Genomic DNA, 13,800 nt, shown 5'->3' on the forward strand with positions numbered 1-13,800 from the left:
TGCTTTCCATCTCAGCTGATGGACGGTCCTCCTGCCTGCCCCCCTCCCCCCACAGCCCACTGTAACATGAGCTGCCAAATTTGCACGGATTTCAGATTTTTTTTTTTTTTCCCATTTTGCATGTGCATGTTCACCTGATTCACACATAATCTGGGTGATTCTGTCACCCGTCCAGACAGCCGCAGTCGATACAAGAAGGTGTCTGCTACACACTTCTAGCAGACTTACGAGGTGCTAATCAGCAAATCAGGGTTACATGTATGCCGGATCTGCTCTCTCCCTGTAATTTTCGTTTTCCATTAGATGTTCAGCGTTTGAAAGCCAGTGTGTTTCCACTAGTCACATTGAGAGCACACTCAGTGAAGGTGTACTTAGACCATATATGCACACAGTGGTGTTGTATCCGCCTGCATGCTGTGTAGATTTTTTTTTTTCCTGTTAAGCTTATAGAAAATGACTCTTCCAACTCTGCCTGCTTATTGAAAAGTACTTTATGAACCGACCAGTTCATTCTAATTGGTTTGCTTTGACATTAATGAACACTGGAAGAAATTAAAAGTCTAATTCCGGCGTGTTTTCATGGAGGTGCTTCTGTCTTGGAGAAAAACAAAGCGTGTTGACAGTCCACCATTACCTCCTCTGATGGCTTTAAATCATCTGTAAGCGCTTGAGTCTTAAAAAAAAAAAAATTAAACGCATAATTTCATACAGTTGGAAGTGGATTAATTTTGTCAGCCATAAATATTCAAACGCTGAATGGGGAGTTAAAGATTTTAGCGGTCATTACTGTGTCGCTGCAAGCTAATAAAGAGGAGGTCATCCGAGCTTCATCATAAAGCCGACACGTCTCACGCAGTGAAGCAACAAACTATCGGAAACCCCGTCTTTCTCGTCTGGTCTTTTATTGATCAGTTGTCATCAGTCTCTGCAGGTGCCATGAGTTGATGGAAAGCATGAATATATATAAATTAGGGCTGTCAAATGATCCATTTTTGTAAAAATCATGTTAATCAAAGTTAGTCAGATCAATCCTGATTAGTCACATATTTAAAATGTATAAAATGACTGGCTTGCTTACCCTTTCACTGCTGTTCAGTGCATTTTGGAGCCATTTTTTTTTTTTTTTTGCTCTTCAGTGGTGTTTATATGATGGATTCCCTGATGTAATCTGATGTTTTTCGGGACGTTGTTTTCCACAGCGCTGATGGGCCGACAGTCCATGACAATCCATTCAGCGACTGCATCGCTCAGTTTTGTTGTGTTGACAGATTTGACCCTTGCGCGCTCCACCGCTGATAGCACTGCTGTTAGAATTAACTTACGACTGTGACTGTCGGAAGCACCAAGGCCGCAAGAAAAAAAAAAAAAAACAGTGTGGCATTTAGTATTAGTCCTCCAAAATTACACCCCTTTAAAATTTTGAAAGCAGAGGAACAATCTGATTTTATGGTGTAAAATCACACAGGCAGAGTAATGTCAGGATTTTTAACAAGATGAGATTTATGTCTTTCACTATAACAATATTATTATCACTCTTTTTGATGCGTGTGGTGTTGCTCTTTAAGGATAATATGGTGGAAATATACAAGGGTGAAGCTTTGTTGATGTGCTCTGGTCCACTCATACCTCAGCCTTAGAGGATCAGATTTTGTTCCAGCAAACAGTGGCTGTCCCCGTGGCACAGCAGTGTGTATATACAGTATCTATGTGTGTGTGTGTGTGTGTGTGTGCATGCGTGAGTAAAACTGTGTTATTGTTTGTGTCTGAGGCCTGAGCCAAGGAAGTTAGCCAGTAGCCACCCTACTCACACTAATCATAACCTTTTACCAGGTCACACATACATGCACACACACTCACACACACACACACTCAGTGGGTTTATTTAAATCAAGGCTGTCCCGTGTCGTCTGCTGTTTTGGTGCCTACGGTCTTGGCCAGTGCAAAGTACACCCCAGACTTGGCAGGCCACAGTATACAGTGAGACTTATTTGGCCAGATTTTATACCGGCTGTTCAAATGATTCCTCACCCTTTACAAAAACAGGGTCCTTCGGCTACAGGAATCGATTAGTCTCAAGTGCCGGGTGTGTGTGATGATAATAAGATGCCACTTTCAAGAGCAAGGACTAGATTGGCAAACCTATATGGCAGGACATAGACTGCCCCGTGCTGAACTATTTAGATTTCAGTGTAAACAGCAAACAGCACATCACCAGGTAACATCAAGAAGTCAGCAGATACAGAGCCGGAGCCAGACCCCAAAATTATGCGCAGATCAAAATCATAATTGAATCATGGGGTCTGGGGTCCTCCATCAGAAATTAAAAAAGAAAAAAAAGAAAAAGTGGTTTAGAAGTGATTCCTTGAAGTTTCATGTCTTTCCACTTGTTGATGATTATTCCCAGCGCTTCCAAAAAATTTAGAAAAGAAAAGAAATATCAAAGACTACATTTGTTGTCCAAAAATAGTCAAATATGTTGCACCTAAAATCAGTTCTTTCAGTGTTTTTCTGTAACATAATGCAGGAAATAGTCCACAATCTGTACATTTGAAGTGCCATTGTTTTTGTGATGGACTGCTTCTGTTAATCATTACGAGAACCCCAGTTATTAAAGTAAAATCTGAAAACGCATTTTGGGCTTTTCCAACGTGCAGCAAATAAGTTATCACGCCCCTACCCATCAGAAACGGGTAAAAATTTGGATCTTTCTGAACAAAACAAGACAAAACAAAACAATTTCATGTTCTTTCCTCGACCTCCTGGCACTATCTCAGGAATGCCAACACCAGCACACTTGACTATTTCTGCTGCACACCAACCACAAAATATGAAGAATTGGTTATTTTGGATAGCCACCGAAAGACCAAATTGCTAGCCGTGCTCGCTGTCTTAAGTGGCTGATTGTAGATATTTTGCACCAGTGCTCACCAGAAACAGCCGTGTATATTTTGTGCCGACATTTTAAATGTACTGATCTAGAAACATTTCAATATACGAGCTGGGGGAGAGGGAGCACATGACCGTCATGCTCCTCTGCTCTGGTTAGTGCGATACAGTGCACCCAATTATTTTTCAGACCAAGAAAACCACAGTGCAGACACTTTAAACAAATGTGATCTCTAAAAATTTGTACACATCGTCAGGTGGTTCAGTGGTGGCCTTTGGCCACAGTCGGAGCTGTAGCCATTGATTTAAGAAAGGCCTGTACGGGACGTCCCGGAGGTTCACCTGGTGGAGCACGTTCTCTTCCAAGCCCTTTGCTGCATGTCATCATCTCTCTCTCCTCTGCTTTTCCTGTCTCTCACTACCATCACTGTCAAATAAAACGGAAATACCAAAAAAGAAAGGCCTGTGACTCAACTAATGACAGTTATCAGATCCATTTTCTTTTCTTCTTTTCAGAAACATGCATGAAAAAAATAAGTTCAACATGTAAATCTGAATCAAAGAACATTCAAAATGCATAACATATAAAACAAATACACAGCTATAATGTGGAGAGAAAAAATCTTTTACTTAAAAAAGGTAATCAAAAAATAATCACAATTACATGTTTCATGAAAAAATTATACAGACATGTTACTATCTGTGTACCTTATACAAACTCCTGTGTAATGTAGGCCTGGAGCTCAGTTTTTACTAAAGGACTTTATGAAACTGACTAGAGCAGGTACAAATAACAATACAGAGAAGGGGGAAAACATGAAATTAAACAATCACCCAATTTTCTCCTTTTCAGAGTGGCTCCCCTTTCTCTTTAAAGGCTGGCAACAAACTATTTTCATGAGATTATCTTTCAAAAAAAAAAAAAATACAGAACTGTATATGAATACTGAGTACTTTTCAAACAATTTTACCAAATTAACATTTTTTTTTAAATAAAATGTACATCTCAAAAGAACAGTATTTAACATTATGGTTGTGAATCTCACCCCGCATGATCATAAAGGGCGCGATGCAGAATGAGCAGTTTTATGATCTCAACCATCTGATCTCTAAATTGATCAGTTTCTTTGATGAAGACATTAAAGGGTTTAACACGCAGCTGTAACGTTATGATCTCACCGTATAAAACGTCAGTGGTTCAGGCTTTTATTTTCCAGAGTTTCTATTTCTGAGCTTCTTTGCCCAAGATGCTTTTAGACCATGTAAAAAAAAAAAAAAATGTTGTTGATTTGTCCTAATGTTGTTTTTGGCAATGCATTACGCTTTTAAATAAATAAAAATAAGCAAAAATGAACAAAATCAACTTCCTATTTTATGCATAGGCTAAAAAATGTATTGTATATATTTTGTATTTTTGATTTTATTACTTTTATCACTGTTAAAATTTGTCATTTTTGATCTATTTGTTGAAGATGCCATATATTGGAGACTATGCTGTAATATTCTGTGGTTATTATAGTGCATATTGGCATTTTTATACTCGCAAATCTTGCATTATTTTTATGTCTCAGTAAATTCTGCTGCAGCATTTGTTTTTCCTTTCAAATTTTCATGCAAGCATTTCTACTTAATATATCTGAGTGCTGGAATTGTTGGTTGTATATGTTTATATCGCTCTGATTTGCTGTATTTTTATGAACTCCCTTTTTTTATTTGATGTATCCTCTTGCTGCATCGGCCACCTTTCCCCCTCGGTGATCATTAAAGTTTAATTTAATCGATACATCTGTCTCTTTTTAGATAAACCAAATATAATGCCATACCAAGAGCCAGTCTCCGTCCAGAAGCGAAATTAGAGGAGCACTAAAATCCCACCTCTCCATTATTTTTTGCTTGTAACAGCTGCTCACCTTTTTACCATCAATCACTTTTTCCCCGCTCACCTCCCACCTGCATTAGCAAAGGTCAGCGCAGTCTCATCTCGTTAACCCCTCATTTCTGGAGGCCATCCTTTGTTTTCACCTCCTCCATCTCTCTCAGCCGCCTGCTCCGTCACTCCAGACCTCATCTGTGGTCAAGTCGAGTAGGATCAGGGTTAGTTCTGCTTCATTAGCTGGAGCAGGTGATACCCCTCTGACTGAGGGTGATTACTGGTGGCATCACTGGCAGAGAGCTCGGAGACACCAGAGTAGTTAGATGGAAAGGCCACCATTACTGGGGTGGATGTAGACGGGAGGGGGATGTGTCATGCTAAGTTGGCTCAAATTTGCGGAGGCACACTGATCACACCAAATCACTTCTGTTTACTCGGTAGATGGTGTGGAAGATGACAGCTGCGATGAGATGACGGCGAGCGCATATGAAAATATAGGATTCACAACGCCAGATAAAAGAATTTTAGGCACTGTGCTTTGTTTTGTGTGTTTATATGGAAAGAGAGTCATGCCAGCGGAGAATGTGTTTTAATTACACACAATTTAAATGTGTCAGGATTTCTTGAACGGATTAGTTAGACGGTTGAATTTGTCAGGAAGAGATTGAAATTGAATATGCTTATTTCTGAATTTAACTAGCGGTTAGTTTGCCCAATTCAGATTCTGAGACACACGTCCAGGCACAAGGGACTTCACTCTTTTTTTCATTACTGTGGCCCATTAGCTATTTTTCCATTTATTTGTGCATATTTTAAACTTATTTTGAAAAATTTGGCAAAGGAAAATGAAAATCAATGCACATTTTCTGAAAACTATGCTGTGCAACTTGTATTTGAACAGTTTGCCACTTACATTTGTGTAGTTGGAGAGATTTGATGACCTTCTTGTTCTGGAAAGAGTGGTAACAACAGCCCTCACTCAGTTTTACATGCCTCTGTTTTGTGTTAGTGCCCAATAAAGCCTTTTTCTTTTCTGTTTTTGTTTGTTTGTTTGTTTGTTTGTTTGTTTTTTTGGATGGTTGAACTTGTGCTCTAGTCCATCGTCATACTCATTGTCCTTAGACAGAGCGGTAGCCTTTGTCACCAGTCCCTGCTACATCACTGTATTCATCATTATCATCATCATCATCATCATCATCATCATCATACATCATTTCCATCAGCCTTTATCATATTTTCTCTTATCATTGGATGGACCAACCTATTCACCTCAGCTAAGGATACAAACCTTTTTCAGTGAAATTAAAATCTTTTTTGTGAAATTCAAATGTTTCCTTTTAGTGTTTTGCTTTTGCACACATGCAAAACTATATCAATAGCATAAAAATAGCTGGATGGAGACCTCAATTTGTCTCATTGTCTTCCATGGAAACACTGTTGTTGATCTGTCTCAGGTGAATGACGTAAGATTTTTCTCATGGTAACGCTAATAAGTCAAAATTGTGTGTCCAAATGCCAGTCGTGCACAGGTCTCAAGCCCACAGCTTCTTGCTGTTCAATGAGAAAACAGCAGACCTGTTTTACATGTGGGACAAAAATTAGAAATGGAGAATTTGAGCTGCAGTGTAAACAAGCTATTTTTTTTTGTTTGTTTTTTAATCAGCCCTGTCACGGTTTCTCCCTCTATTTTTGTTTCCTCTTTTTCATTCATGTTTTGTAACTCTGTCTCTGTCTGTCTGTCTTGAAGGTGAGTAGCCACTCGGAGCCTTCCTCCCAGTCCTTGAGCCTCCAGCAGCCCGCCCCACCGCCTCCTCCCCCTCCTCCCCCCCAGCCTCAGTATGGATTGCCGGTGCCAGAGTCTCGGGACAAGCCGCTCTGTTTCTCGGACTTTGAGGACCTGAGCGCCTCTTTCCGCAGCCTTTACAAGTGCGTCTTTGAGCAGTCCTTCTCGCAGCAAGGTGGGTCTCGACCCTCATTTTGTATGTTGATTAGTCCGTGTGTGTGTGTGTGTGTGTGTGTGTGTGTGTGTGTGTGTGTGTGTGTACACATATAGGCTTGTCCAATCTTTATATGTGCATGTGTGGGGGGAAAAAAATCCATGTAGGCCCGTCAGGCTTCGTGCACATAATTAACTGTCAAGCTTAAAGCGCAGCTCCTATCGCAATCACTGTACACAAAATTTAACATTGTTTTGATAGCAGTGAAAGCATTTCAGTATTAACCCCCCTCCACCCAACCACCCTCACCCCACACTGCTCCTACTGTATTGTATTTTAATAAACAAACAATCTATTGTTCCACATATCTGCAGTTTATGGCTTGCTCAGTCAAATGAGTAAAGGCAATTAGGAAGAAGGAGACGAAGAAGAAGAACTCGGCAGAAGGCGAAAAAAAACCCACAAACATGTTTGCAGTCGAGCAGAGCAAAGTGTACCGGGGTTCTGCAGCTTTGATAGCAGCTAATTAGATTGGTTCTAACGTTTGCAAAGCATCTCACTAATTGCTTCCTGAAGCTTTCAGGTCACCGGGCCTACTCCCACTTGGACCCCCCCCCCACCTCCCCTGCTTCTTCTGTCTCCTCCCCACACACATTCATGTTCTCTAACCCAGAAGATTGATGCGCTCTGTTGATCTCCACAACTGCTGCCTGAACTCATCCTCCGACAAGGTCCCCTTCAATTTGTGGTCAGGGGTTTGGAATTGACCAACCTCTCACACTGAGAAAGCTAATATAATGAAAATACTAGTCAAAAAATATAGACGTAATAAAGAGACCCAGAGAGAGAATGAAGAAGAAAATGGATTTAGTGAATGCTTGAAAGGGCCCCGTGTCTGTGGTTGAAAGGTACAACTTTAGCGTGCGGCTCACCATGGAACAGTGTCAGCAGTCATTGTATTTGAGAGGTTGAGTCACGGTGAGTCACTCAGACAGCGGAGCTCGTCGTCTCCCTAGAAAACCACAGCGCGTCCCAAGACCACACACTAGACTGCGACTGACTCAGGTGGTGCTGCAATAATTTTCAGGAGCCCGCCAGATGCTCTTCCTCATGAATCATGGACGACAAAGACGAAAAACGAATCTTAAATGATTAAATGATGGCTCGAATGCTTCACCTTAAACCACGTTCCAAAAATAAGCAGCTCCCCTTTTTCAGTCGAGCCGTAATGGACGTATTTCCCCCTGAGGTCCAGCTCAAAAGATCACATTTCAAAGGCATCTGTCCAAGGGTGGAACGGGTTTACCTTTTTCAGTTTGTACCTCAGTTTTTGAGGCTGTGGTTCAGTTTGTGTAATAGTTTGGCTTGAAAAATTGAAGCGACTTAGAATTCAAGCTGTGTCGTTTTAATTTAAACATACAGCAGCAATTCAGCACAAAATGTTGAATGGGGCTTTTTTCCAGCATTCCTGAAAGGCGGTGCAATGTAGCAAGAGGCTGCCTTTGTATATGGCTCATGGAGAAGACAGTTATTAGGCCGAACATTATTAATCAAAAGCAAGGTTGTTTTATGTTCTACAATACATCAGGGGTTTTCAAAAAAAATTCATGTTCCAGACCCCCAAGGTGACTGAGTTTCATTAAATCACGTACCTCTATTTGAAGTAATTTTGCCCCAGGGATGCTGATATTTTGGTTTGTCTTAAATATTAAAGTATTTAGATGGCATCCTTGAACACTGATAAAGTACAGTGAATTCAGCGGGCGAGATTAAAACATAATGTTAAAATAACCACTCTTAATAGTAAAATGAAACTATTCCACATCGAGCTGAGGGCCCCCTGGAAGCCTGATAAGGACCCTTGGGGGTCCCTGGGCCTCACTTTGAACACTGTTGTTGTACATTATGAATGTGTTTGCAGTAATTTCACATCAGGCAAAAAAAAAAGGGATCCTGAACGCCCCTACACCTGACTCACATGACCATCCTCCTTTTTTGTTTGCTCCTTTTTTGTTTCATAGCATGTTACCCTCCTGAGTTCAGCCAGTTGCAGTTACATGTGTTATTTTGTTTGTTGTTGATTTTTTTTTTTTTCCCTGCAGGTTTGATGGGTATGCCCGGCGACTCGAGCCAGCAGGCCCGGACCGTCTGTTCCTACCAGCACTCCCCTGGTGCGGGAAACTGCGGCGGCCACCACCACCAACACAACCACGGCCAGGCTGCGCACCACCCCCACCACCCACAGCAGCACCTCTCCCCTCACTCCACCCACAGCCAGCACCAAGCCCACGGCCAGCACGGTCAGCACTCCGCCCATTCCCAGCAGCACCCATCTCTCTCCCACCAGAGTCACACTGGACAGCCGTGCTCCGCCACCGGTGAGACCAGAGCACTCAGTTTGTCCAAAACCTCATCGCTGATTCTTGTGAAAGGAACCTGCATAGTGCATGATTTTGTGTTCCACCTGAATGGCTCAGGTATATCGATGCGATACAGCGGTAAACAATGCAGGACTCTTCTTCTCCTGATTCCCAAGGCCACATCTGACATTGTTGTAAATACTGCTCACTAATGCATCCAAATTGGCGTGTCTCTGCATTTATATTAAACTCTTTTCCTCCATAAGGTCCCAGAGCATTTGATATTATGAGGCTGGGTATGGCTGATACAGACGGGCATCACCGAGGCTTTTTCTGCTCATATTCCCAGCCTTTGTTTTTTTTCCCCTCTGTGTCTGCACTACAGCTCTCAGGCCAGAGAAAAGGACTATTCAGACATTATTTATCTGGGTTAGTACTCCCCTCAACCAAGCTGAGGATGAATGAAAGCAATCCCTCTGTCTTTGATCCACAGCTTCAAAATGTATTGTTGTTTAGTTTGTGGTGGTGGAGGCAGTGAAAAGCTATCTGTTTTTTCTCCAAAGCAGAGCTGTGACTGGAATTTTTCTGTGTGAAGTCACACCACCTTGTGGTCGATTGCGGAAGTCTGTCTGGCACAAACACCACTGCCAGTGTCCATTAATCTTGGCCACTTCTTCCCTTCAGACCTTTACTCTGGACGCGAAGGCTCATTTTACACCGCCACACTACTCCGTCTGCTTACCTTATCTTTGTTTATGTGGCTTTAAAGTTGTACCCAATCTTTTGACATAAATTTAGAAAGGTGTGTGTTTTTGTATATGTGTGTGTGTGTGTATGCACTCAGGTATGTCAGCAGACTGGTACCCCAACCTGGACTGGCTGAAGGAGAGCTGCCGCATTGCTACCAGCTACAACTGGGCCGACGTAGATCTCTCCCCATTCCAAGGTAATACACACTCAGGCACACATACACACATGCACGAGTCATCACTGCACATACTAACCATCTGATATGAACATTAGTGAAGCTGTTTGCTCATGCACATATTTTTTTTTTTTACAGTGAGGATTGATAAAATGCTTATGATGTTGATCAGTTACTTTGATTAACTTTGTTATAAATTCATTGCTACACTTTGATATACAGTTGCCCTTGAGGCACAGTATTATAATATCCAGTGTCATAATGGGTCTGGCCTGATAAAAGTCATTATCCCTCATCTGAGAGGTTGCCACTCTCCCTCTCTCCCCCTGTCTCCCTCTCTCTCTCTCTTTCTCTCCCTCGCACCCACACACTCTCTCTCCCCCTCTCTCTGTCTCCCTCCCTCCCGATTGTATGATGTGAATAATCCAATTAGGCTCCAGCTCAGTAACAGCCTCTTATCACGGTCGGCGCACAAAGCCGGCAACATCCACACATGATGGATGACGACGGCTGGTCTTATAACACACACAGGCCCCGCTCCCCTCTCTCTCTCCTCCTGCAGCGCTTGACCTCCCTCACACAGGAGTAATGCCATCCTCCGCCATCTCTGGCTCGCCTCCAACAGAACAGGGAGGGCTCCTCTCTTCTCTGTCAACGCCATAAACAAGCGATCCGAATTTGATTTGAGGCGCTTTTGATGGAGAAATACTAGAATTTAGTGTGCTGAATAGGAGCGTGGGTGTGTCAGTGTTTGAAGAATTAAATACAAATCGGAGGTGTTGTTGTGTTCTGGGATTTGTCCTGCAGGGTGACAGATGTCAATAGGCATGGTTTCAGGAGAATGACGCATTGTGACTTGTGATTACGGTGGAACGATACTGGTGGCAAAATCATAGTGTGGTTCCTCCGCTGGGTGTTGTGATATGAAATGCGATACATGTGGGCGGCGCTTTTTCTTTTTTTTCACTTGTTTGATAATGATCCTCACAGTATGATTTGCTGAAACAACAGTTTTTCTCTGACGTGCCTTATGATGTGTTGGCCATAGGCTCTGCATGTAAGAAGGTGTCCTACAAATAATGCTGAATTTTTGTCTATGTTTTCTTCATTTGATCACATTTTCTCATCGACATCACATCATATTTTTCCTCTGTAGGTACAGATTATTTGTCCATTTCTGATCCATCCCTGACATAATATATCCAGGCATCCATAATTAATTACATCTGATTTGATCATCTGGATGGTGATCATAAATTTTGCACCTCAAAAGAATTTAAATTGAAGATTGTAATTTTTTCAGTTTTGTGAGTGTGTGTGTGGAGTTTTGCAAAGTGTGCGGGGGGAAACACAGTTTCGCTGGTGGTTGATTTTGAGTGAGAATGGTGTTCATTGATTTTGGAAATTGAGCACATTGAATGCCTGTTGTGATAGAGCAAAGTGAACCAATTCACAGTTTGGTGTGCTGTTGTATTGACTGCATGAGTTGTCTTGAAATAGTGAACTCAGTATTGCAAAAATGCTTTTAACTATTTGTGAAAAACTGTTCCTTATTCCTTGTCTGGAATGTGTATTTTCAAGACAAGACCATAGTATTGTTTAGTCTAATGTAATAAAAATGTTACCAATGTAGTTACAAAACATTATTGAAGCTGGACTAACAGTGGGCCTTAGTTATTAAGCAAGACAGACAGACAGCAGCAAATGAGAGAAACACCATTTTTTAATCCCTTGAATTCTGATTTTTTTCTCAAATTTCCCTTGAACTACCCTCAAAATTTGAAAAAAAAAAAAAAAAATCATATTATACAACTGGCACACATATATTCTGTTTCTGATGGTTGCAGCATTTCATCAAAGCTACATCATGCTCATACCGAGTAAAATATTCAAACCCAAGATGCCAATGTTTTATTGAAACATAGATGTGAAATGGAAAATATCTAGATTTTTTACATATCATTTTATACACATTTCTCTGTAATTCAGCAGGACATTTTGTGGTATCTTTGGAAACCTTGGCATCTGCAATAGAATTTAAAATAAAGTTCTGTGGGTTTGAGCAAACCTCAGCCTGTAGGAGCTGCAGAGTATCAAGACCACTTGTTGCTTATTTCATTCCCACATTTTATTAATTACATTATTATTTTTTGTAATTAATTCCTTTTTTTTAAGTCATAATAATACGCAGCCTTGATTACACACTCAGTGGCCACTTTATCAGGCCCACTTGTGCAATATAAAGCAGTTGAGTGCAACAGCTCTGTCATAAATTCTACCTTTTAAGAAAGTTTATAATGTTCAGTTTTTGTTGACATTGTGGAGAATGTGTCTATTTAATTCTGCATTTATCACTGAGGTTGTAGTTTGCCGAGGTTTTGTGCTGGACTACATTATATTGAGAGGTGCTTCTAATTTTTTGTCCTCTTTATTAACATAGATGAGGGGGACAGAATAGCAGAAACAGCTCGCAATAAAATGCAGTCCAGTCCAACAGCACCACTAACTATGAGTTCAGTGCCAAACATAGAATTGAATGAACACCTCTATTACTGTGACAAAAAGAAAAGCTGAGCATTATAGGCATCAGAAAAGTAAACTTTATGGCAGAATAGTTGGATTGGATTGTATTAGATGTGCACTAAATAAAGTGGCCACTGAGTGCATAACCTACTTTTTTCCTTGACTGCCGCTGCGGGGCTTTGTAATGATCAGTTCTTCACTTTAGACTTGTTATAAATTGTTACAAAACTTTCATTTAAATGTCAGTGGATTGGTTGAAACGCACATCCTGAATCTAAAATAATGAATGCGCTTTAGTGCGTGACCCTCACCTTCCTTCTGTCCTCCCGCTCTCCCTCTGATCCAGGCCTAAAGGAGAGCATGCGGCAGGCTGAGCTCAACAACTGGTCGCTGGACGCCGCCCAGATGGCCGACCTGTGTTCCTCCATCAACCAGTTCTTCACGGCCACAGGGGTGATCCCTCCTCAGGGTGCAGCCCAGCCACAGCCACAGGCCCAGCACCCGACTCCAGCACCGGCACCGCAGCACCCGGCCCAGCCCCACGGCGCCATGCACCCTAAGGCCAGCCAGCACAGTCAGCATGGCCAACACAACCAACATAATCAGCACATTGGCACCGGTCAGTACATAGATCATTCTAATTATACATTTGCCCCCCTCCACAGGGAGCAGGCAGGAGTGCAGGGTCAGCTCACATTAGTGCACGCAGGGATTCGGTAGTGTCTTGCTCAAGGACACTGTGGCACTCACTCACTGTCAGAGGGGCTTGAACACAAGCCTTGAGGTTGAAGGACTTCTTACTATGCTGCTTTTGCCTCTTTTTATATTTACAAGGAAACTCGATAACACTTCATTTTAGTAAGCATTTCATAGTAAGTAGGTGATTAGACAACAGTTAAAAACCTATTTGAAATCTCTTTGAAATGACCCCCAAATTACAAAAAAAAAAAAAAAAAAAAACTCAAAGTTTATTGAAAACCAGAAGATTTATTCTTTCTGCGTCACCAAACCCATTCTGAACATTTCAATTGATGTTGCAGACCAAATTTATGATTTTCATTCAGTGGTTTTCTTGTAGAAATCCAATACAAATTAATCTGCACAGCACTGAAGTTGCATTCCAGTTGCACATGTAAAGGCAGTCTTAAGATTTCATGATGTTTCAGAAATTTCATGACCCTGCTTTCATTTTTATGATGTAATGGATTTGAAATATTCATGTCGACTGAGTCTGGTAACAAAGAAGAAGTCAAAGTTTCGGTTTTTAATAATTTTTGGGGTAAATGTTGATGTAAT

At 41.4% G+C, this 13,800-nt stretch overlaps 1 protein-coding gene across 3 annotated transcripts in view; it reads left to right on the plus strand.

Moving 5' to 3' along the window:
• Window positions 1-13,800, plus strand: part of LOC115362626 (forkhead box protein J3-like) — a 57,658-nt gene that overhangs the window by 38,713 nt on the left and 5,145 nt on the right. For all 3 annotated transcript variants that reach the window (XM_030056617.1, XM_030056619.1, XM_030056618.1), the window contains exons 8-11: window positions 6,507-6,717; window positions 8,799-9,074; window positions 9,901-10,002; window positions 12,851-13,123. In XM_030056617.1, coding sequence (XP_029912477.1) covers window positions 6,507-6,717; window positions 8,799-9,074; window positions 9,901-10,002; window positions 12,851-13,123 — 862 coding nt within the window. The remainder of the gene's footprint in view (window positions 1-6,506; window positions 6,718-8,798; window positions 9,075-9,900; window positions 10,003-12,850; window positions 13,124-13,800) is intronic.

Source organism: Myripristis murdjan, chromosome 7 (assembly GCF_902150065.1).
Source record: "Myripristis murdjan chromosome 7, fMyrMur1.1, whole genome shotgun sequence".
Classification (NCBI taxonomy): domain Eukaryota; kingdom Metazoa; phylum Chordata; class Actinopteri; order Holocentriformes; family Holocentridae; genus Myripristis; species Myripristis murdjan.